Raw genomic sequence first — 27,361 nt, 5'->3', positions numbered from 1 at the left:
CATGTTTGGAAAAATCATGATACTATTTCAAAAAGGCGTTTATTATATGCAATTCATACCAAACTTAATGATTGGAAAGAAAATATATTTTGTGATAATAAATCAGTACATGGTAATAAGCTGAGAACATATAGACAGCTTAAAGAAAATTATAAATTGGAAAACTATTTATTGTTAAATATAGACAGAAAAGTAATAGGGCATTTTGCTAAAATTCGTATTAGTAACAGTGTTCTTAGAATTGAACAAGGGCGTCACACTAAAACCCCTGTAGAAGAAAGAATTTGTCCTTTGTGTCTCTTAGAAGTTGAAGATGAATTTCATTTCACTTTAAAATGTACAAAACTAAATATAATTAGAGACCAACTGTTTTCCAAAATTAGTGAAATAGTTCCCTCTTTTTTAAATATGACTAATGAAGCAAGATTTAAATTTTTATATACGTGTGTTGAGACTGATATAATTAGAATTATTGTTAAATTTATAAGCGACATGTACATCTCTAGAAATGCTTTATTAAGCACTAAATAACTTTGTCGTACCACCTCCTCATATAATGTTTATGAAATTGCTATGATATATATATGTTTGTATTTTTGTGTATAACAAATTTGTATTGTCTTGGTATCAATCCTGTAATTTTGGATTTTAAACCAATAAAAATTACTTACTTACTTACTTACTTACTTACCTATGCAGCCAGATAATAAAAACGTGTTAATTTAAAAGAGAAGAATTTTCCAATTAAATTTATCAGTAAATAAATGATCTTTCCTGTGAGTTTAGAATTCTAGTATAGTTTCAGCGAAGATATTTTGAAACGATGCTGGTCGATTATCTCTGGAACATGGATGTGGTTATTATCAGGATCGTATACTTAATTGTTTTCAATGTGTATGATACAACATACTATTATACATGACTCTCTATAGCCATCTTCCGTTGACAAGGGTTACGATCCAATTCACTCCTCTCCACGTTGAAAGGAGGGGGATCAGATCGAAACTCTTGGCTAGCGAAGATGCTCTTTAGCATGCATTATCATTGCATAAAAACATATATTATGTTAATTGCGCTAATCATTGTACTGATTTTGCCCATCGTGGGTCTTCTGTTGGAAAAAAGGTCTTATTTTATCTTCATAAAAATGCAGACGTACTTCAACAACAGAAAACCCAAAAAGACATTCAGATGTGAACGTATAGTCTTTCTTACAATTGTCTTTTAATATCCATGATGCTCAAAATCGCACGGAGTCTAGCTAGAAGAGTTTTGATACTCATGGAATCAACATAATACTACTATACCATATAATATAGTTTTCAATACCGCATCCCCTAAAAGACTTAAATATAAAATAGAACCAAGATATAACTAAGAACAACTACGAGAGGGTGTCATGACTTATATAGGAATGGAAAAAATGAACATATTGACAAGAAAACTAGGGTTTTAAGATTTCAACCTTTCGCCTTTTTCAACTTAATTAGTCAGATATAACCATCTGAATATAAAGCACAAAACACAAATGTTAACAGGAAACCCACTTATACGCTAATATATGATATAATAAAAAAAAACCACCCTGCACTTGAAAACACTATAAGCATACTGCACTAAAAAATGCTTGAAAACACTAAAAGAGAGACGAAGAATAAAAGGGACATTCAAACTATCAAGTCATAAACTGACAAGGCTAAAAACAGTACACAAGACACAACACAGAAAACTAAAGACTGAGCAACAAGAATCCCAACAAAAACTTGGGTGCCCTGGAAGGGTACGCAGATCCTGCTCTACATGTGTCATCCGCCGTTATGCTGATGCATGTACAAACCCGGTAATATGTCTAAATCGGTAGGTCCCGTTCTAGTGATATGGGGTGATTTAGAATTACGACAATTGGAAAATATCGGTCATCACGTATGAAACTGGTCATCAATAACGGCCGACCAACTCGTGATTGCTTCTTAAAATTTACGAAATGATGATCTCAACTTTACAACTAGGAACTCTTGGTTTAATAACTTCTTTGTGAGCAGTAATCTTTCAATGAAGGCAATCATGGTAAGAAATACAAGCCCTGGTACGTCGTATCAACTGGGAGAAACATACTCCTTATGCAGACGTCTCTGGAATGTTGATATACATAGAAATGGAAAGTTCGCAATTGGAAAGCTGAAATCCTCTCTTTTGTCGAAAAGTTTTGTGTTGTACCTGGTGAAATCTTGTCGTCTACATTTATATATAAGTTGTTGTACTTCGAAGAAGAGATCATGATAAACATCATGAGCAGTTCATCAACTATCCAACCAACACTACATAGTCTGCAATCCGTAGTATCACAAACACAATTGTCGTCACCTTATTCCATTTTCTAGTTTATACATGTGGTAGTTGTTGTTACTTCCATACTTAAGTTCATGCTAATTGTGTTTGACAGGCAATGCAATAACAACAGTTTTACCAAACTTTGAACAGTTTTGACATATTACAGCATGATTAAACAAACTAGCTATCGGGAACTATAACAAGTCTCTTGAAATGTTCGGCTATTTTGCAGGCACGACAGACATCTCCTAATCACCAAATCATTAAAATAAATGTTTTGTTGTCAATTATTGTAATTCTTGCACCATCATATAACGAACCACCGATGTACAGTTACAGCTTGATTGATAGTTCCGTCATAACATCAAATCGAACCTGCCAATCACTAGCCTTGGGTGAAGAGAAGGAGTCACTGAACCGTGACATAGCAAATCGACTGGTACTCTTCGTGTGTACATCACTAGCGTATGTTGAAAGTTGCTGGTACTGTAGGATAATGACAGATTCTCCGATACAGTGTTGATTTCATTTGTCACGTGTGTACAAGATAAATAGTACGGAGTTTGAACTGTTGAAAGCTATTATCGAGTGGTTTTGTCCCGAGGAAGAAATATACTGTTTGATATCTTATTTAATGATACGGTTGGAAGAATGATAAAACACTATAATCTTGTTATATTTAACAGAAAACAGCGCAAACAGGTAAATATTTTAATCTTTTATTGGAATTTATTTTTTTAAGTTTCTTGTAAAGTTTCCTTTATGTTCTATTTGCATTTCTCATACATTTTTATTTTCTTTTTGTTTTCTGAAATTGATTAGATTTATAAAGTAACTCCAATTCCTTGTTATACTTTTCAGTTTAAAATGTTAAATATACGTAAAATTATTCTCAAATACCAAATCAAACTCCTATGTATTTGTGCATTAGTTTAATCTGATGAAACACGGACAAAGGTCGAAAACAATACAACCGGACATCAAGTTACATGTCATTTTTGCACTAATTAAACCTTTCAACAATTAAAAACCAGTTTAAAATCTTAATTTTTCAAGTATCAAATTCTGTTGCTTTCTGATCATAATCGATCAATTATAAACAAAAATAAACCTGCCAATGTTTATAGAAATACTAAAGTAATAAAATATTGTCCTGACTTAAAAACTTCATTAAATCAGAGGATGGACAATGGTCACTTCGAAGAATGACCAGCCCGGGGGTCAAGATCAAACTAGTGATATGTCAAACCTAGTAGATGGCTTAATTTTTACTGATGAATACTGGTAAAGGACAGCCGTTTTAATCATCGCCAGTCAGTTTAATGATTTTTGTACACAAATAGAGATTTATGTGTTAGACGGACATTTTTTATGTATGTTTGACCCTGGAATTTGATTGTTGTGGTCATAGTTTTGATGTGTTTATGTGATATTATGTCTGTTTTGTCCTGACCTCTTCAATAATGCTACAAGGATGAAAATTAAGGACTATTTCACCTATAAATCAGGTAAATTTGAGAGTTTTTTTGGGGCGGTTCTTCTATACCTATGTTTTATTATGTTTCTAAAGGAGAAATAAAAAAGAGAGGAAAGATGAAGAAAATGTATTTGGCAAATCTGGATAATTAGTCGGGGGAAAAATATTTAAATTGTATTCAAATCTTTTTACACAAAATATGACACTATGTAAAGAGATTTGAACGTGAAACAAATTTATGGATCATATTCAATTATATTCCTATTTTACTTATAAGTAATAAACAAATTTATGGATCATATTCAATTATATTCCTATTTTACTTATAAGTAATAAACAAATTTATGGATCATATTCAATTATATTCCTATTTTACTTATAAGTAATAAACAAATTTATGGATCATATTCAATTATATTCCTATTTTACTTATAAGTAATAAACAAATTTATGGATCATATTCAATTATATTCCTATTTTACTTATAAGTAATAAACAAATTTATGGATCATATTCAATTATATTCCTATTTTACTTATAAGTAATAAAAATTGTGTTTCAAAAGATTTTAGCGAGTCACGGATCAAAGAAAATCTTTGATGTCTTACTGTCAAATTTGAAATGCAAGAACTCTATACAGATGGTTTTGTATGCAATTATGGCCACATGTTAAGAATTAGTGTTTTATCTCTTCCGCCTCATTTGAAGTAAAGTATAAATAGTCAATATTTTATATACTTACAACATAAACAAGCTTACCTAGATAAGTTGTATTGATATAACCTGTAGGTAATTATTATTAAATTATTCATACAAATATACGATAAATGTGGGACTAAGAATAAATCTTTTCTTGACATATATTTCCTTCTAGATATCGTAATACCGTCACAAAAAAATATCAATGTGTCTGCGTATATTGCTAACAAACTAAGGAACATCAATTTAAGTGTATTTTTGTTTATATTTAAATAATCTGCAACCAAGTATCTTATCTTCGTATTGGAAGCGTTTGAATTTTAAAGTATGAAAAATTCGACAATAACATATTAAACGTTTCCTGCTTATAATGTAAATATCAATGTGTGTGCTTATACGGTCTTATTCGGTCATCAATATATAAGTGTATTTTTTTTAATGTTTCAAAAATTTACAGCTAAGTATCTTATCTTGTTATTGGAAGCGTTTGAATCTAAAAGTGTGAAAAATTCGACAAGAACTTTGTTAATATTTCAACTGATAATCATGTGTCAGGACTTGTCATTCATCCTTGTTATCCAGATTCCTGCGATCAGAACCCACATTAAAATCAGAAGGCTTGTTTTAAGATGTCAGTTGAAAGAAGCAAGAAATGCCAAACATTATAACAAGCACATGCAACAGAAAATTAGTAGATTATATAAACAGATACTTGTTGTTAGTGCAAAACTAAAAGTGTTAAGATTACAACAAGATAAGTACAGTGTTTTCTGACAATGTTACAACCTTCCGAACAAAAAAAAATGGGAAAAGGGTTTTTGTCTCATTTATATGCTCTTTGCTTATTATATTCCTGTGTGAATATTCTGCATACAGATTATTATAAATTTAGACTTGTACTGATTTCATATTTTTGAAAGAAATTTAGAATAAGTAACTAAATACGTTTTATCAAACTAAACAAAGTTATGTGCAGGATCCGGCCACGCTATAAACGGGGATTCAACCGAGGATTATTTGGGGGTTCCAACCATATGTCCCCTTTTGAAAGCATTGATCGTCAAAAAGGGGGTTCTAAACCCGGATATCTCCCCCTTTTTGGATTCTGCAGATTTTTTTAATTTAGCTTAATGAGCTTTCAAATTTATCACTTCTAGCATATATCAGAGACACGTACCTGTATGAATAATATCTTTTGGTGCGTGCTCATAACATTACATAACTTCGATTGGACGTTTATTATAGTTGTACATCTGTACTTGTAAAGCAATTGTCTGACTGCTGTGAGTCTAGTTGTAACACATTCAATTTTGTAATGATCTTTAACAGACAGCACCTAAATGGACCAGGAATTTCTATATTTTAAAACTACTTAAAGAATGATCGAATCAGGTTTCAAATGAAAAAGATATAAGAAGATGTGGTATGAATGAGCGCCAATAAAACAACACTCTATCCAAGTCACAATTTGTAAAAGTAAACCAAAATAGGTATGAATTATATAGGGCCCCATAACAATTCGAGCAAGAATAATGTTTTTCTGAGACTTTTAAGGAAAAACCTCGTTACATCTATATTAATCACATATACTCTAAAGTAAAAAAACAATACCAGTCAATATTATATAATTTGTCCTGTCTTATCTTTTGGGGAAGAGTTGTCAACCTAGAGATATTTATATACGACTGACATATTTACATACGTTTTCTCACTTTGATGAACTTGTCACACAAGTCATCTGTACACGTCAGATACTAATATTGACATATTTGGGGTTGTCTTGTATTCCGGGTGTAGATATGTTTGTTACCTGTTATTCTATGATTAAAGAAAGTACTCGGAGAAAAACAACAAACATGTTATAAAGGGAGAGTTGACAAATTACTAAGCTTCCTGATTTAACGAAAGGTTCCGAAAGTACGTTTCGGAGAAATGAACATGACGACTGTGGTCAAATTATTCGTTGACCACGATGATTCGAATTTGTTTACACTGAGATTCGGAAAAAAACAATAAATACTTAAACCCATATTTATCAATGTTAACAATGACAGTTCCTTCTGGTACTGTGAGAGCATGGTTCCCGTAAAGCCAACCTAGTCTCGTTGAAAAGATCGAAGTATGTCTTTGCATTGTTTTATTTGTGTAAAGCTTTTCATGTGTATGCCTTATGTCGACCTTGGTCAACTTGGTCCTGCACTGAGTACGAAATTTAGGTATTCCATAGCGCTAATTGGATATGGACTTAGTTTTAAGTGGCTCGCTTCCGCTGACCAACTTTTGATGGACTGCAGATCAATGGCAGGTTTCGAAACAAGACATGTCAATTATGAGGAAGCAGGGGGTAAATGTTGTACATTTCTTATAATCCTATACTGAAAGACTTTTTGTTTGCTTACCAATTAAATGACCAATACAACAAAGTAAAATACACCAATCCGCCACTGGGTATATTCAGGGAGTCAAATTGCTACAAATAGATGGGAGTGTGTTCTTTGTGTTATTCTATATGGGAAATAACTTAGAAAAAAGGTAGTTGAATACAATTTATATTTTCAATTACAAGTAATTACCTCAAATTACTCGGGTCACGTGTCAAATTTCCCTATTTTGTGTATGTGAAAATTCTTGTACGAAAAATTGAATATTAAACTTTTACAAACTTGTCACAAATTATTGATTATCAAGTGGAAGAAAAATAATCTCTGTGATAGTGGTTTTAATTTTGAATTATGCTTTTTAATTTTTAACAAAAATGTACCCTTTTGCTGTTCAATTAAGAGGACGCTGGATACTTTACAAACCTATACACCGTATACATAGAGTTGGTTTAGGACAATCGGTGTTTTACAACTTTAATAAAATATGAAGAGACTTAAAAGATGTATAAGACTTTCATTTATAAAGTTGTTGAGGCTTGAAAAATAAATTCACCACAGGAAAGAGTCTTTAATTTCGTATACAGATTTAATTTGAACTCAGTTTAATCCAGAGTAAGGGTAATGTAGTTTGTACACTTTTCAATAATACCGTATGCACATTTTATCCATTGGCCTACCGACAGATTCTGTTGATCACTGTAAGTAATTTTAGATATGTATTATTGGGCTATTTTTCTAAAAGGAGAGATCTATTAACCTTGTAGATTTTGCATATTTAAAAGAATGTCGATAACTTGGAAAAATTACATATTGTTGTATTTACCTTTTTGATTTCTAGTTCTGAGTCTTTTGATTTATTCTGCTGAAACATTGATCAGAAAGAGTTTGTTTACAAATATTTATTAAGTAGAAAATACCCTAATGGTTTCTTTTGCTACCTGTGTGCAAGTGTAAACCGTAACGAAAATGGATCCAAAAAGAGAAAAAGTAGAATAAATACAAAATTAGGACACGAGCGAATAGAACTGGGTATGAGATCAATGATTTTCTTTTATGAAATGTTATCATTTTCTGTTTAATATTTTACACAATAATCAAAGAAGAAAAACGTGGTATAGACCTACAATTAGATTCTTTATTTATACTTATCATTTCAAGTCATTTATATAGAATTTGTCTGTTTCTATTTGTTTTGTTCCGAAAACATAGCCATTTAGATGATTACCGACAAATCCATCTTTAAGTCAAATCTTCCAAACAATTCAGCGTAAAGATCGTCCTTAATCAAAATATGTCTATTACTTGGATGACGGAAAGATCTTTTTCTGATAAAGAAAATAATAAAACGGCAAATAATTGGAAGTTATCAATTATAGAAGATTTCTGATACATAAACTCAAGATTTACTGACGTGTAGTCTGACGGTTTTATTCGTATGAAGGCCGTTTATATGATCTTTAATCTTCAGTTTGTCCCAGAAATAATCGTAATCGAATTTAAGTAAATTAAATCGATTTAAGTTCAAACTCGTATCTTAATTGAAATGAATGAGTATATATTACTATTTGGCCAGTTAAAAAGGGGGGATAGCTCTTCCCATTAGAGTTCAAATGTTGCAATTTAAGCAACAAGTTAAAAGTAACAAAAAATACCATTTTGTGTGAAGACATTGTCTAATTAAAATATCGTCCTGAACATGCATGAAATATTTGCCACTGTACGTTAAGCAACCAGCAATCAATCAATCTAAATGTACTTAAAATATAGAACTCTGATTTCGTTATACTCCATATACACAGTATAACGAAATCAGAGTTCTATACTTTAATTATATACTGTAACCGCTCAGTTCAAAGTTGCATTTCATTCACAGCATGTTATAAACTTTGTTAATCTTTGCATAAACATTATTGTTTAAAAAATATTCCGAGATATTAAAGGATCATTGACTTTTCATAAAATAAATATTCCCGTCACGTTGTGCAAGGAAATTGAAAATTAATAACAAGTATTTGAAGTGGACTGAGACATTTTGTTTCCTACGATGAATTTATCGGTGCATTCCATGACTTCCTATAGTTTCGTATATCTAAATACGATGTCTTCAAGCAGATTTAAACCACAGCTTGTTCATTTGCGCAGGTCAACACGCACATTCTAATCCCGTTCCAGTGCATTCTATGTTGTCCGGTATCACGATCGTTTTAGTTTTTTCGGTTCTTTTGAACCATATTGCAATATGTTGCAATGTCTTATAATACCTCGTCTTTGAACCGTGCCCAACGGTTTGACCCCTGTCACCCTTGATTAATTTGGTAACATGCAGACTACAAGTCGGTATAAACATGACCGGATGAAAATTACATGCATTTGAATTTATAAAGTTCAAGCAAAATTCAAAGTTGAGACATTTTCATTGATGGGTTACAAGATTTGAAGTCATGCAGATCGAGCTTTAGTCAAAATGCACAAACAATTTAATATCAAAGTCGACAAGGAAATTATAGATGTCTTTACTAAGCATTTATAAAACCTAAGTGAATCATTTCTTAAGCCCTTTGGTGCTTTTGAGTTCTACAAATCTTTTGATGACGTCTACTCATTATGTTTAGTAATTATGTTGTCAGCTTCCAGCGTCGGAAAAGATTACATTTGATAAGAAGTTGACCAAGAAACTTCTGCAAAAACAGTAAAAGAAATGTTTTTGTCTAAACTTTTAGAGTCGCAGGTGCTTTATACTTTATTTTGAACTTCAAAAATAAATTATAATCCGATTTGAGGATCGGCATCATTAACATGTAATTAGAATTGAGTCTAGCTAAAATTTAATGCATGTGATTTGGGGTTTAGAATTTTGCAATATGCTGTACTTTTTATTCCTTGTCATTGTTTTAGCTTCAGTTTGGAGAAAAAATCTAACAACCAGAATTACATAATTTTGGTTAATGAGGAAAACAAGTTTTGACAGTATTCCCAGCAAGCATGTAATCAGAAAATAATATATTCTTCAAGATACTTTTGAAACTGTTTTCAAATCATTTTATCATTAGTAATAAGATAAAGAGTATCTGTATATCCTCTCTAACAATGCTTAATCTTTTTCTCCATGTTAATTACATCCTCTGACAAAAGGTTCGTCCAGTTCAAGAAACAAATCTTGTATAATCCTCTAAAAAAGGGGGACCAACCATTGAACTCAGTTATTATCATCAGATCAAACGAGAGTATAAAACCTAAAGATCAATTGTTCGCGCCATAATCGGATGAAAGTGTTATAGTCCGAGCTTATACAATACACAAACTGGACAAACTTAATGTGAGCATCGGCGGGAACAATAGAGAACACCCACGGTTAATTTTAAACCATTTTTTGTCGGGAATGTTTTTAAATTGTTTAACAAGCGATTTTAAGTGTGATGAGGGACAGTTAAAAGAATTCGTCACGTCCCACAATGAAAAAAGACGATCGCCTTTGGTGAAAACAACCAATTAATGTAAAATTCTCTCATTTACCGTTATGTCAAAATTAAAGTTTGTTTGAAAATATTACGAAAAACCGTCTGAATAGGGTGAGATTTTTTACATTGATACGATTGGATTTTTACTCTGATTTTGTTGATAAAGATTCCAGACTAAGAGATAGTTCATAAAGTAGTAAGTTTACATTTTTTTACATAATTGTTTAATGTGAAGGTGTTTTTCTCGTATCGTAAATATACACGGACCTATCGTACAATAATCTTAATTTACCGTATCTTCTCATCTGATCGAAATAATTAAAATTGAAAAAAAAAAAATTTTCAATTTTTATCTGAATAGAAAATGAAATAATGCTTAATGTAGGTATTTTAACCCTTTTGTTGCCGAAATTCAGATCTTAAAATTGTTGAACATTTTGAGTGACACACCGTGTTCAGGATATTTCTTCGTATTTTTGTTTTCAATTTCACAAAATTGTCCAACTTATTTAAACTGACCATTTAAACACCTGACCATTGAGATTAGTCAGTCCTCATTGTGTCAAGCTTCTAAAATTTTCAAATTTTACAAACTTGTTTATGAAACGATGCGTGCCCTTTGTCTAGGATTGTGTTCGCAGTGTATTTGCCATAATTGAAATTAAATATGATAATAATTGAAAGTAAATTGAAATTTTCTGTAAAATAATCAGAAGTTATCGCTGTCAATATTTGAAGTACTCTTTAAATTTCCGTCTTACATTATAGTGCTGTGTGTGCTCTGTGATTGTAGCTTTGATTTAGCGAGTAGTTATTATGTATAAAATTGTCAAATAGGAAAATAAATTCCATAGGATTTTAGATTTTAGGTGTGGAAAATCAATGGACTTTGATGTAAGTTAGTTTTTTTATTCTCCATTTAGAAAATCAATATAAAGGTTTCATTTGTAGATAATTTTTAGATAACTTTCAAATGAATTTTTGCGTGTGAGAATTTTATAAAGGACTACGGCAAATTAATAATTTTTATATTGCTCGAGTGCAAAGTTAACAATGCAACCAAAAAAGACAAACTCAATTAGTTTTTAGGATGCGCTTCTCTTTTATGTTTGTCGTCAGTCATTGCACAAATATTAACACAGATTTACTAAGCGAGGTCAGCTTGCTCTTTCTTGTTACTCTTTGAATGGTCTTTTGATAGTACAAATGTTCAATGATAAAGCTTTGTGTAAAAAAAATCTCTGTTATTGATATATTTCTTTTACATTTAGATTTTTATCTTAACATTCGTCAAAACACGTCATATGGAAAACTATAATATCTTTATTTTCTTTGTACAGTTGATTAAATTACGTGTCTGCATCTTAAATAATTGGATTTGCGCATATTGTGCATGGTTAGTGTTTACAACCAAATGTTCCCATCAGCCAGGCATGTTTTGACATTACTTGTAAATTAATCCTTCAGTTACAGATGGTTAACGTAGATTAAATACACGTTTGTAATTTCTATAACTGTATTATTTGGGTTTGGTCTCTATAGTGTTTCCATATTATTTGATTTGATTTTGCTTTACTGTCAGTAACTTGTCGAAATATACGTCGCTGATCTAATTTGGTCGATATGGTTTTCGATATTAACAGTGCAAAGTTTTTAATTTAGCATCAGCATAATTCTAAGAGGATAGTTTTGTTCTACATTCAAATAGAGTCGATGCTCTTAACTTTATTTTCCTTTTGTTATTATTTTTCATTTATTTTCAACTTTTTTTTTGTAGTTTTAGATATGCTTGCAGTATACAATTTGTTTGGTTTTGTTTATAAAGACAACTAAAACAGTATTCCATATTCCATAATAATTCTGCTGCCTTCATGACAAATCGATGATGAATAATGTTAGTTTATCAATAATCTAAAAATTTCTTAATATTTTTCATCAGCAAGATACTATAAGCGTGTACTCGATTGGTCTTACACGACTTTTCACTATGCTTGATTAGTAGTATTAGAATCAATGAAGACTTTGAATCACCACATGTTGACAGTTGCATAATCATAATGCATTTGTTCCGTATTAAAAATTTAATGCATTAATATTGTTATAATGTATGATATCCGCTGTAGGGAAAATATGATCGATATTTTGTATGCCTGATTTATAGTACTACGACTTTATGATACGCTGCGACAAAGTAGTTAAAACCTGAGGATGTACATGTTACCAAATTTACAAATGGTAGATTTCAAACCTTATAAATCAATCTAATCACAGAAAAACAAAAATAAAAGTATATGTTTAAGTTTTGTTTTGTTTTTAGTTCACATATTCCATAGGGGTGACTATAATGGTATAACAATATGGTTACCGAACGTAAAGTATTATGTCATGTGTTCGGACAGTGTGCCTCTGTATGCCAAAACAAACTCTGATAGAGTCCTTCGTTAACCAGTTTGGAGGGGAAGCCTCTCTGTTTCATGTTCAGCACTCTAAATATATTTGTCTATCATCCTTATCGACGTACTTGTTTGGTCAATGTTTGATTAGTTCTTGTCCGTATCGTTATTCTCTGCGTGAAATATTTGGCTCTAGACGTAAAGCAAACAAGATTATCAATTCTGCTAAGCTACGGTGGATGAAAAAAAGTCTATAAAAAAGTAGTATACTGAGAGCAATATACAAATCTGAATATTACACTTATTGCAATTTTAACAACATAAATATTAGTTAAAATTAAATTGAAATGAACTCCCGCACTTAACCGTATTGGATCTATTAAAAATTGATAATAATCTTTAATTTATCAGATAAATCTTTACATGATTATTAGTTATTATTTAATAATTCGATACAAATTATAGATCCATTTCAAATACACGAATTTCGCATAAAATCCGTTGAAATGGGCATAAAATATTTATAGCCATGTTTACCAATATTTAAGAAATTTGTATTATAAATGTATGTATCATACACCTGCTATTTAATTGAAAGTAAAGGAAAGGTGGGATCTTAAGAGTAGATTACAAGACTATAGGCGGAGAGAGAAAGTAATAGATTTTGCAGACAGATACTGTTTTCGCGTAAAATAATTATTTTGCCACTTTAAATGCCGAATGGTTAGCTTTAATACCTATATCGGTAATTATTTTTCATTCATTTGACAAGTTTTTTAACAAAAGTTTACAAACAATCCGTTAACTTTATTTATATAGCAATCAGATTACATGTGCCATTTAATACTTAATGCCATTTTTCTGTATAAATATTGATCTAATATTACATTTGCAGGGATGTGTGGTATGACGGTCTGACCAACCACCGACAAAAACAGTGTTTTAGCACACACAGCCATTGCCTCGAGGTGCTATACTTACCAGTGTCTAACATTACACAATCATTAATTGGAATCATAAAAAAATGTCGGATTTTAGAAAGACTTACAAATAGTCACAGGAAAATTGTATTTCGTGAATGATTCAAATTGGATTTAAAAATGCTTGGATGAAGAAAAAAGTATGAAGCACTTTTGGACAGTATGGATGTTGTTAATGAATATTGCTTTAAGTATATCCGATGTTGTGTATCATGTTCCAGAAGAACAGAGTTCAGGAATTTTCATAGGAAATATTGCATTCGATTCAAGCTTAAATGTAAATATGAGTGATGAGGATTTTCGGACTTTGAGATATAGTTTTTTGACCGGAGATAGTCTGGTGCGTTCGATGTTCACACTTAATCAGTCAACAGGGAATTTGTACACAACAGACAAAATCGACAGGGAAACAGTTTGTCAATATTTAGAATCATGCTTATTTTCATTTCAAACGGCAGCGCAATCTACAATCAAAAGTTTCTTCAAGAAAATAACAGTCAACATTTTCATAGATGACATAAACGATCATTCACCTCTTTTTGATTCTCCAAAAATTGACCTTGAAATAAGTGAGTCTGTTCTCGTGGGTACAGCATTTAACATTAATGGAGCAAGAGACTTAGATACCAGTCCAAGTTACTCCCTACAAAAACACATACTGGAGCCTGATAATCTTCCATTTTCATTAACATCAATCAAAAATTTAGATGGAACTTCCGTTGTAAGATTAGTAGTAGGAGGGCCGTTAGATCGAGAAATCCGAAATTCATATCAACTCAAAATTATTGCACAAGACGGTGGTCTTCCAATCCGAAGTGCCGAATTACATGTGAATGTGTCGATTCTGGATGAAAATGATAATGCACCAATGCTTAGCAATTCAATTTATAACGTTACAGTCAAGGAAGGAGTTAGTCCTGGGTACGTTGTATTAAAGTTGCAGGCGTATGATCTAGATTTAGGACGAAATGCAGAAGTTCGTTACGTTTTAAGCCCTGTTCAGTCTGACACTATCAAAAGTTTGTTTTCTGTCAATGCCACATCAGGTGAACTTTATGTACTTAGTTCATTGTCTCACGGCACATACAAAATTATTGTCGAAGTAAGTGACATGGGTGTACAGCCTCTCACGACACAAGCGCATGTTTTTGTAACGATAGAAGATACCGGAAACAATCCACCAAAAATTCATGTAAATCTCCTGAGCGCTGGTGATGTGGCCAGTATATCAGAGGGTGCCACCATGGGACAGGCAGTGGCACATATCGTCGTGGAAGATCATGATTCTGGAAATAATGGAATTGTAGCATGTTTACTGAATACCAAATATTTCGCTTTACAAGGTCTGGACATCAATGAGTTTAAAGTTATCGTTGTAGAGCCGCTGGATAGAGAAACATCTTCCTCACATTTAATTACAGTGACTTGTCGTGACGCTGGCTATCCACCGCTCAGCTTCAGTCGAGCGTTTCTAGTTGAAATATTGGATGTAAATGATAATCCTCCTATATTTAGTATGAATGTTTATTCTGCTTCCATTGCAGAAAATAATGCTGTCGGAGACTCCCTAATTCAAGTTGTCGCAAATGATGCTGATTTTGATAAAAATTCACATGTCCGGTACATGATACCACAAATCAACAGTTCTCTTGTTCAAATCGAATCAGAAACAGGCCTTGTACGAACTAATGCTGTACTCGACAGGGAGCTTATGCCAAATGGATTTACGTTTAGTGTTATCGCCTTCGATGGCGGCAGTCCCGCACTCTATGGAACTGCAACTGTCTCGGTTAAAATAAATGATGTTAATGATCATACACCGGAGTTTGCAGAGAATTTATTTATATTCATTGTTGAAGAAAACGTTAAGTTAGGTTCAAGGATCGGGAGCCTGACTGCATTTGATCGTGATGAAGGTGATAATGGGAAGGTAGTATTCTCTTCCGGAAGTGATACAATATCATCACCATTTGTACTCTACTCTGATGGTAAAATTAAAACAGCGAAACCAATAGATAGGGAGGTCACTAAATCGTATAACTTTACAGTCACGGCGTCGGATCTAGGAAGTCCAGCACGCAGTAGTACAGCACGTATTAATATTTTCATCGCTGATCAAAATGACAATTCGCCTATTATCTTATTTCCAACCACAAATAATAAAACAGTAAGAATCCCAAAGACTACTTTACCAGGTACTGTTGTTTCAAGGATACGTGCGGTCGATCCCGATGAAGGCATGAACGGGTCACTCGAATACTTAATTGATAGTAGAAATGATTCTGGCGTTTTCCTTATATACCCGCAATTAGGAGATATAGTACTCCAGAAGAGTGTGGGACATTTGTCTGGCAAGAAATTTATCTTAAGTTTGATAATTTCTGACCGAGGTATTCCGAAAATGTCTAGTTATGGAAATATGGAAATTATAATCGGGAAGGAAGAGACTTCCGGTCTGCAGACTAACATCGTGATTGTTGTTGCTCTTGTTGGTGCTACAGTAATAACTTCAGCGTGTATAGTTGTCGCCATATGTATCGTTCGAAGACTTGATTTTCATAGAAGAAATTCTAAAAATAAACAAATTGCTCAGGTTAGCAATTCTACAAATTCAAACAATGTATTGATAAATGACAATGGTGCTACTGACGATCAGAATTTAGAAAATGAACGAAAAAAGAAGGAAGTGACTTTTGCCTTTCATGTGATTGATAATCCTCAAAATCAAATGAGATTTGAAACAAGAACAAACATTAATGGTCCTGTTGGAACTTATGGGGTGAGTTTTTAGACTTAGGTATATTTCAGTTATCAGTTAGAATTGTAAATGAGTCCTTTATAAACATACATACATGTAAGCATTACTTTGCATTATGTTCTAGAACACTTTAAGAAACGCCCACCTCATAGTCGAATGAGAAATAGGTAACACGAGAAATGTCACACAGCAGATAGATAAACAATGCTTTATTTCTATATATATGGCAGTCAAATATTCAACAGAGGCGTCAGGCAAGCTCAACTCAACTCACTAGTATTATCAATTGGGTCTGTTATGATTTCATAGTGAGCAAGTAAATCTTTAAATGCTTATGCGCAAAAACACTGAATTCATTTTGATCACCAGCAATTTAATTGGAGTTATAACTGTGAATTGAATCCTACATATAATACAGTAGATGAAAACACCCACAACCCAACACGCATGTCATTAGACGTAAGCGTTGTATACCTGAAATCTATTTCAAAGTCAAAGTATCCCTAAAACATGCAAATATATCAAATGTGTTAAAATGGTGTTTTTTTTTCAAGCCCCTGCATTTATATCAAACACTTTGCTCATTGTGTAGCAATTCTTGCCATCGCCAACTGGACACTGGCTGTAAGTTAACTTAATGTAAATTTCGTCAGCGCTGTACTGTAAATGTACGTTAGTTTATTTTTGACGCCTTGGACAGCTCTGTGTCATAGTTTTACGTTTTATTAGGCAAGGTCTAAAAGTCAGATAGTAAACAGACCACCTCATCTCGCTTCGTCCGTCATTTTATAGTCAGTTGCCATCTGCACTAACAGGCATTTCATATTTCTGAAAGATGTTTGACACGTTTGTCATTCTCATGTGTGAAATTGATTTTCCAGATTATGATTTGGTATATACTACTTTACCAGATATATTTTATGCATCGATCATTGACCAGAAAAGTAACAGCTATTTTACAAGTGAAAATACCAGTTTTCTCGACGGGATGTCCAATCAGTAGATATCTCTCACCACGTGGAATTAATTCTATAATGAAGAAAATTGTTTTCATTTCGCTCGTGTTTTATGCACTGAAAATTAAGTATTTATTTTGTTATCTTTGATGGGGAAGATGGTTGGAATATATCACTTATTTGATCAATCAAAATTTTAGTATTTTTGATAAATAAACTATTATCAGACACATATGATGAGCATCAATTCAGTGCAATTTGAACTGAGTTTAATCAAACATTTCATATCTAACCGCGAACAAGATAATTGAATTTGATGGATGCGTGCATTTTTACAATTTCTGACCGAACTTCCGTAATAAAATGCAGGTTTGATGAAAAGTCCTGTCTAAACAGACTGTTTTGAACCTTAAAGTTATCAAAACTGATAAAACGTAATCTAGTATGATTCTTAAATACGTGCTTTTCTAAATAATGTTTTTGCTTATCTCAAAACTATCTTTTCTCTATCTTTGAAATATAGGATAAAGATCTATCAAAATGTATTTTCTGCCGAACTACAAAAGATTCCAAAAAACGTGTTTATAATTTCACCGACACAGGAAGACAGAACAATTCGTCTTATTCCAGTTTAATGCCAAAAATTTCTCAAAATATGTTGTAACGTCTTCTTTGTTTTGGACCATTTGTTCGCAAATTTGTATGATGTGGTATTCCAATTTAGATTTACCCCACATGTCTGTCCAATTTATAAAAATTGATCCCGCCTTTTCCGTTTGCAAAGAATGTGTACAGTATTTCTTAAATCGAAACAAAAAGGATCTACAAATATGGATATGATGAAAAGGAGGCTATTGCCTACAGTTCAGTCAAACTTTAAATTTTAACATTGCAATCGGCATACTTGTGAAATAATTTGGACGATTTGCATACTTATACAAGTACTAAAGATTTCTTTGTAATATTTTGATACATTAAATTTCATTTTAGAAAACATACAAATAATTCTGTATAGCATAAGTATCAACACTTTTGTTATTATGCAAACAGATAAATTGTATTTCAACAGCAATTTAAACGTGCTGAACAATAACGAATAAAAGTGTTAACCCTGATATTAAATTATAGGTACACAATGACAAATACAAGAAAATCATTATTGTCAACACAAGTATTGGACATAAATGTGATTTAAATTTGTCAGAAACTTACTAAAATTGTCGACAAATTGATTTGTATCAACCTCGTTTGTACTTTTATATACTGTCTATTTAAAGCTCTGAAAGTCTTCTATGTTATCTTGGACCCAGAGGCTAAGGTTTATTTTTGATGGCGTAATAATTCTCAATTTGGAAAATATAATTTCGCGCCTGAACTGTGAAGATTTAAAAACATTTGTTCATAACAACTCTTTAAAATGTTATAGTTCTTTGGATTTATTATTTAATTTTGTCGTTTCTATACAAAAAGCTTACAAAACTACATGTCACTATTCTGTGCATGTATTTTCATACATACAAATTGCACACAATCTTTTCATGATTTGCAAGAACATTCTTCTTGAAATGAACAATGATGCAAAACTTTAGAAAAAGAAGATGCTGAAGGGACGATTATGATTTACGCTTAGCAAATTCTTCAAATAAACACAACATCTTAATTTTTTGATAATTACGAGCAAAGATTGCGACAAAGACTTTTTAATCTTTATGTGTGTATTGAAATTTTGTTTTAGTTAGATTGAATGTTCCCACAATTCAACATGTGAAAAGTCGAAAATTTGTTCGAAAGTATTATTTTGAATGCATTTTGATTTTACATATTAACGGTATCGGAATTTTCAATGTTAAATAATCCCTTCTCAAAATGGATATATAAATAAGACATTGACAAATATCAAACTTCAAACCGCATTAAACCAAGCTAAATTAAACAAATATGTACATATTTTTCACACTCAAATTATTTCTTTGTATTTTCGTTTGTAAACCGATTAATATAGATAAAACTTTTACGTGACCATCACATAGATAAATCTGAGTTGCCCTCTTGATCTCCGTAAAATATGGCATGCTGATCCGTATTTGATATGCTTATTAAGCTGGCCGTTAGGTAGTTAGAAGTTAAACGGTGACAAGACACCTACTTAACATTATAATATATACAAATGATAAAAGATGACTTATGGCTCTCAGAATTGTAAATTTAATCCTCTGAAATCCGTATCTGTTACATGATCTTACAAATATTTAGTTTTATTCATCGCTTGTAGATGATATTCAAATTCTTTTTCAAAAGGTATATAGGTGGGACAACATAGAGTTTGAAGGACTCGAAGTTTGCTTGATTTAAGAAGATGCGGTATGCTGGCAATGAGACAACTCTCTGTCCAAGTCACAATTTGTAAAAGTAAACCATTTTAGGTCAATGTATGAATCCTTGCCTCAAATCGAACAGCGGGCTGAAAGGGCCACCAAAATAGTGTAAAACCATTCAAATGGGAAACACAACGCTTTAATCTATAAAAAAAAAAAAACGAGAAACGAGAAACACTTATAAACCACATCAACAAACGACAACGGTTAACAACTGACCATCAGGTTCCTGACTTGGGACCTTTGCATAGAAATGTAGCGGGTTTAAACATTTTAATAGGTCCACCTTCACCCTTACCTGAAACAATGGTGTACATCACAACATAGAGACACACTAAATGAAATATCAATTGAAATGGCTTAACTCAATACAAATTTATACATAGGAAGTCTATTTCATATGAGCTATTATATATATATGGGATAATTTAAGCAAAATCTTATATACAAAACAAAAAGATAACAAAGGAAAAATATCATTGTAACCTATAATTTATATAACTAATAGGTAACGATATATTCATAGGAAAAGAGACAACCATGCCCTTGTCGCAGTTTGGACAAGACAAGGCACTTTAACGTCACATAATAACATCTTCGTTTGAATGTAAAAGTAATGATGATTAATATTTTATGCATCTGAGAAGAGTCAGCCAATGTTGACACGTCATTTTTTCTCCCTCTCTCTGTTTCATTTTTCTGTGGTTTTTTTTATACTTTTAAGTCGCGCTTGTACATTATAGCAAGTAACAAATTTGTTCAATCAACATATTAGATTTCAAATGATACTCGACAATTATTCCCATATATTTCATATCTCATTTATTTTTGTTTTCGAACTCCTTAAAACACGATTGTGGTCTGAAAGAAACGTAATAAGGTTCCGGGTAGAAAATAAATTAATCATGCGCACATAACTATTTTGACAGTTACATTCAACCTGAGGGTTTAGTCCTGGATCTAAAGTTCTCTTATCCAAATATCGGCAATATTTCATGTACTTAAAACCAGATTGTTGCCCCGAAGACTTGTTATTTAAAAGCTTCGTACTGATTTAGCTCAGATATGGCGGGAAAACAATACACATCATACGACATTTTCCATGTGTCTTGGTTTAAACCATCAATTGCTTCTGATACAATCTTTTTGTTTCCTTGAAAAATATTTTTAACATTTACCATAGATTTTACATTCATGAAACCAAAGTTTTTCTTTTCAAGGACTAACTTATAGTCAAACAAACAGATCCTTGAACACAATCAAAGGAAGATTTATTAAATCCATGCAGTCTGTATATAATTCTTCTTTCCTACCACTTTTTGCCACATTTGTATGTATCGCCTCTCAAGAATGGTCAACATTCCAGAGTTTCATGGGGGGGGGGGGGGGGGGTTAACACTTTTATTTTGGACGAAACCAAAAAAAAAGCATGTAGAATTTAAGGTGTGTATTGTGTATTTGTTTGAATCTGGTACGACATATTTTAGATATCAATTCTATCATTTAACCTTTGAAACAACATGAATTTTGCGATAACAGGGATTGGGTATGATGAGTACCAACTGTAAATAAATTGATAAACTTGATTCATGAATCTTATTATTTCAGGACCCCCTTAACCAAAAAATATTAAGACATCAGGAAGACAACAACAGCGAGACATCCGGAGAAACAAACACAAGTGATAGTGGCAGAGGACTAAGTGACGACGAAATTAATTTACAAAAAGGTTTGTTCTGAACTATATGCAGCTAGAAGCTTCCTTTCCTAAAGCTTACTGTTAACTACATATTAGTATTAAAATTGTTGCTATGCACTTATTAATTGGCGTTACGAATCATATCTTATTTTTGAAAATAATTTTGATGTGTCTATCGTCCTGAATATGCATGAAATGTTTGCCACTGGAAGTTAACCACCACAACCAATCAATGATATAAACAATTTTACAAATCTTGGTTTAAATTAAAAATAAAATCGATATGAGAATATTTATGATGGAACTAATTCATGGCAAGGCGAAACATATATAAGCAGCAAGAATTAGATGAGGAATGCAGAATAGCTGGAAACTAGTGTTTTCAAAAGGATATTTGAACTGACACTAGTATTTGATGGCTTTATCCATTCTAAATATGTGTCATATTAAGCTATATGCTTACTTTAAGACGATTTTATCAATGTCTTTAAAAAGTCACACTTCAGTTAACCACGAATGCAATCGATATTAGTGTACCAAACATACATTCCTGTCAGATTTCATGTTGATCTTTTAATTTGATAAGCAATACCAAGCAGAGAAGATACAAAGACATTGATTAGAAAAGTGAAAAAAAAATATGATGAAGTGGATTTGTGATCTATTTATACTTCCAGATTTTCTATTATTTAAAGTGACTTCGGTTGATAAAATAAACATGAATAAGATATTGAAAGGAGGTCTTGTGGTTCTATTTATACTGACCCGGTGTCGGTGATTTGTACAGTCGTTATGTTTCATTGACCATAACAACAGAGGCTGTTCACAGAAAACCGATTATTCCCAATTTTTATGAAAAGGGTTCGAATTTATCAGTAGTTAGAGATTCGTCTGCTTGCCTTTTATGGTGACATATTTTCCAAACCTTTTTGTTTCTTCTTCTTTGTTTTGATGGTTACTGGTTTAATTTTATGTTATGATAGCACTGCAGTTTTCTTCTACGACATACCATAGATTCATAAAGGTTTAACTGACCTCTCAAGAAACCAATATATTTTGCAGTAACAAAAAATGTAGACATTGGACTATTTATAATCAACAAAGTATTATAGGTTCGATTACTAATATATAGTTGTCCATGCATACTGTTACATATACATCTTTCAAATGCCTGATGAACAAAACTATATGAAAATCACACAGGCTCTTGTCTTAGAAAAAAAATTCCGATATACCTTAATGTATAGGAAAAAAATCTGAGACAAGTGCCTGTGGAAAATCATCTAGAATGCAGTATTTGGTACGTTGAACCTTACGAAGTTGATGACATTTCAGAGTGAGCATGCAAATGACTCAACTGGAACATTGTAAATATCTATTAAATTGATAGGACTATAACAATGAAAACATGTATAACTTTATATAATTCATATTATAATATTTTACAGGGAAGGATCGGCGTAGACAAACATCCAACATCCATCTACACCCTAACTTAAAGTCGTCACATCCGTTTTTTCATGATGGTCGAGTCCCTATATCGCCAATAGATCATCCAAAACGACTGAAATTTTCATTTGATCCAAATGCAACTCCAAGTCCGAATAAGGAGATGGAAATCATTGGAAATACATTTTACTATCATCCAAAATCTCCATCGTTTGAAGAGGATAGTGGATCTACTTCCGGTATACATACTATTGATGAAGATGTCCATAGTGTTCATTTCGCGAATAATGTCGTCTGAAAGATAATCAAAATAATTCCAAAATGTATCTGTGATATATAAATTCATTCATAACTATTTCATTAGTGCAACTAATAAACACATAGTACCATATGCTTTCGTCATAGTTTTAAGAGGTTATCCGATATCTACAGCACCTTGCGACGAGGAGTGTCCGTAGTATGTAGAGGAAACGTGCAAAACACAAATGGAGTGCACGATTAAAAGAAGAGACAGTCATCAAAAATTAGACGTAGCTATAAAAGGTATTAATTTAATGAAGCAAGTTCAATTGTGTTAACATACACTCATGAAGCGATAAAAAATTTGTTATTCAACTGTCGGTTTGATGCCTTGAAAGAACGACTATTTATGAAAAACCAGAGCATATAGTTCCATACCACATTGTGGTATCGTAGAAAACCAGGCATTCACTGTATAATCGTGCTTAAACTTTTACATGCATATTGAAAGCAAACCAGATAGGAGAATCAGACACAAATAAAAATGAGTAATACATTTTATATTCCTTATAATTTACACAACTCCTAGTGCAATGACCAGTTTTACTGTGTTAATAAAAAGATGTGTGGTGTATACGTTTTGATTAATGACATACTGCTTGTTCATAACTATTGTTTACCAATATTTATAGAACTGTGATATCCTTATTTTTTAGTCAGCAGTGTCTCTGTTCTTTTATCTTTCAATAGGACATTGTGCTGTGTTTATTTTAATCTATTACAGATCGTTATTGTCACGTTGTTACCTATGGTATAAACATGTTAATGAATTTACGTTTATTTTGTAGTTTTAAAGTTTGGTGAACAGACATTTGCTATGCTGGACTTAAACTAGATGATACCCAGACACCAAAGACATCGAATGTGTTCATACCGTACAATTTGATGTTGATATATTTTACGGAATTAGATATTTGTCTGTTGTAGTCACAACCCTGACAAGATAATGTTGGAATCGCGGCGAAATGAACTCGGAAACTTGTCACCGGCTATATCAGTATGGTTAGCTGACTTAGACATTTGTTTAAGATGAACTAAATATATTAATCCAGGGCCGAGTATATTCAGTGCAGAAAGCTACCTCTATACTAAACCTAAAATGAAATACTCCTTTAACTGGTCTTCCCTCCTATACATAAGTATTATGATAGTCTATGCATATGTTGTCTTTTTGTGAATGTGCTATTCCAAAATATGTAAACCTTGTTTCAGTGTTCAATTTTCTGCGTGTTTAACCATTATTATTCCGTCCATATCATTTTTATATGTAATTTTTATCATATGTTCTAATACTGTAATTGTTCAATTATTGGTCGATGATCATCCAGCGATGTACTGAATAGTTATTTACATTTTGAAAATCAACGCTATTCGTGAAAGTGCACTTGAAGTTGTATCATTGCCTTTCAGAATAGTTTATCCTAGCAAACTTAAGAGGACTATACTCTGATTAAAATACAAAAGCACGTGTCCTCACTTCTCTTACATGAGTTCTTTGTGACCGAAGCGTGGATGTAGGATATGTATTTCAATTAATCTGAAGTGGAACTGTGTCGTGTTGACATTCGTTTACCCCGCTCTAAAACTAAAAAAATATCAAATTTAGCAGTATATTGGTTTTTTTTCAGTGAGTCGATATTTTGTTGGCTTCAACAAAAATACGTTCAATAAATTGAGAGTTTTGTGAGGTATTAAGTCACAGGCTAATGTTTGTATTTTGCAGTTCAAATGATTTCTTTTTTTTTGCATCAAGTGATATTAATTATCCTGGGACTCTTTTAATTGCCAGAGGACAGCAATTGATAAAGCAAAAACTGACACTGTATTAATCATACACAAATGTGAAGACTTCATCAATCTTCCAGTGTTTCTTTGGACACAATATTAATCGCCACCGGAATAGGACAGATTTAATTTTGCTGTATTTCCCCATTGATTAACAGCCATTAGTCATGTCGAGTTTATACATTGCTGACCCTTCGCACTTAAAACCGCGATAAAAAAAACTGGAAGCAACAAAGATGAGTCAAAGTAAAGATTTGAACAATCTTGTCTTTTTGTATCGGTTTCCCTGTATGTGTGTAAATATCATCGGATATTATTATCGGGGTGATATCATCTGTTGCATACTGATAACTATAGTGATGCTAGTGCTTGGTAACCACTGTGTCGTAAACATCACAAATAACTTTGAACATCGTTATGAGATAGTTGATGGGGTTTTTATTTTGAAAATTTCTCTTTTAAATCTACCCATTTTAGAAAAATAAAAAATGCGGTGTTCATTATGGCAATTGTTTTTATTGATCTTTATATGAAAGGTTATGTCGTTTTTACTATAAAATTAATGATTATTTTATAAATTTTTTTTTTGGGGGGGAGGTGTTTTGACACCGTTTTCAACAGAAATACAGTTTTCTTTAAATCTTGATAGTTATTTATTTTGAACATTATATTGTGTTCAGTATTTTGCTTTCAACTAAAAACATAATTTCATATGTGTCTTCGTTAAAATTTGAGTTAACAATACCCAGAATTTAAGTGTAAATGAAAGACTTTTAATGAAAAAAGAAAGATCGGTCATTTTTGATGTATGAAAGTACTGAAGTAAGGCAAATATATAAAGAGTCGTTGTAATTGTTTCGTATTTTGTGTGCCAGTCTTGTATAGTTTCACAGTGTTTTCTTATATCATATTCTAACATTTTCATGTCAATTTTAACATTAATGTAAACTCAGCCAAGACTAAATACTTGCCAAGGGCTGTGCAATATATATGTAACAAAATAATGAGATATTAATAAAATAATAAAGACATAGATTGGTGAACTTTGTTGCCTTTTTATATTTGTTGTAAAACATTAACATGAAAATCCCCATGGCGTCTATGGTATAAAATCTTCCACTATATAATTTCCTCTTGATTAGATACAGCGATTTTTCTAATTATTTAAGTATACCACCACAAGGATTTTAATTAAATGTGGGGGCAATGTGCAAAATTCTTCACGTTCAATTTGAACACTAAAAACAAGTTATCAGCTATAAGACTACAGATGATGTTTATAAAATCCTGTTTCTCAATTGAGAATTATGTTTTGATGAAACTTTTTATTTTGTATTAGAATAGGATCAGTAGTTGGGGAAAATAAGAGCCAGTCTATCAGAACTGAGACTACTATGTGTTATAGTAGTCTCAGATCAGAAATAAAAGATAAAAGTCTTTTCAGTGAGATTAGAGTTACCTCCCTTGCAGCTTTGATAAATTTTACTACTAGCTTATGGAACAAGAAGGTATATAAATGGTTTTGTCATTACGCAATGATTTCTTTTTTTTAAATAATTGGTACTGTGCTACTCATTAGAATATCAAAAGGTTGATGCAAGTTTTCTCAGCATTTCATAATTATGCACAGTTCAAAGAGAATCCCAGTAATTAGTATACTAATTTGTTGATTGAGATGGAATGCTTCGTCAACGTTGGCGTTTTTCAGAGCTGCATAGCTTTCAAATGTTGTGTAACATAACAGGAAATACCCATTCCGAGTCACTTCATTTCACTGCAGTGCTGTAAACTGGATACGGGTTTGTTCCTGGTTTGTTTTTAATTGAAATTTTATTGTTGTTTATAAGTATTATTAATCAACATTAAGTAGATTTGTGATATATGTACATAAAGCAACTTCACAAATGGTACAAAAATGCAAAAACATCTTGCAATGTGAATTTTCTATCAAGTTTAATTCTCAAACAAACTTACAAAATGAGACTGAAAAAATTGAAGAAAAAAAAAATAATCGGAGGAAATGGTTATTGAATAGTCTTTTTGTTAGTCTAATGGTTGTCGAAATTAAAAATGTATTGTATTATTTCTTAATTTGAGTTCATTCTTTTTTGAGAAATTTTGTGATGGTAACAGTTCTTTGAAAGTCTGTTCAATTTATAGACGTCAGCATGTTTGGGAGTTTATGATCTTGATCACAATTTGAATAAATACTGTCTGCAGATGAAGTCCGTTTGCATTGTAGACTGTTGTGAAGAACATCCACCGTACAATTTCCTTTGCTTTCGGGTTAAGCGCATAAAGGATTCTTCTTCTTGTCTCC

The 27,361-nt window shown here is 32.0% G+C and overlaps 1 protein-coding gene across 1 annotated transcript; it reads left to right on the top strand.

The window, feature by feature from the left end:
* The first annotated feature begins 2,724 nt into the window (after positions 1–2,724).
* Positions 2,725–26,084, top strand: LOC139485013 (protocadherin-9-like). The gene is made up of 5 exons (XM_071269108.1): positions 2,725–3,033; positions 13,635–16,498; positions 21,417–21,537; positions 22,956–23,499; positions 24,045–26,084. Exons 2-4 carry the CDS (start codon positions 13,862–13,864, stop codon positions 23,252–23,254), a joined length of 3,057 nt encoding a protein of 1,018 aa, XP_071125209.1. The 5' UTR covers positions 2,725–3,033; positions 13,635–13,861; the 3' UTR covers positions 23,255–23,499; positions 24,045–26,084.
* Positions 26,085–27,361: the final 1,277 nt, after the last annotated feature.

The sequence above is a fragment of the Mytilus edulis genome, chromosome 8, assembly GCF_963676685.1.
Source record: "Mytilus edulis chromosome 8, xbMytEdul2.2, whole genome shotgun sequence".
NCBI lineage: Eukaryota > Metazoa > Mollusca > Bivalvia > Mytilida > Mytilidae > Mytilus > Mytilus edulis.
Note: the sequence above shows the minus strand (reverse complement) of the source record. Positions and strands in the feature narration are given on the sequence as shown.

Coding starts and splice junctions, on each gene's coding strand:
- LOC139485013 (XM_071269108.1), top strand. CDS start 13,862: ATGAAGCACTTTTGGACAGTATGGATGTTGTTAATGAATATTGCTTTA. Junction 16,499..21,416: donor GTCCTGTTGGAACTTATGGG/GTGAGTTTTTAG, acceptor TTATTATTTCAG/GACCCCCTTAACCAAAAAAT. Junction 21,538..22,955: donor CGAAATTAATTTACAAAAAG/GTTTGTTCTGAA, acceptor AATATTTTACAG/GGAAGGATCGGCGTAGACAA.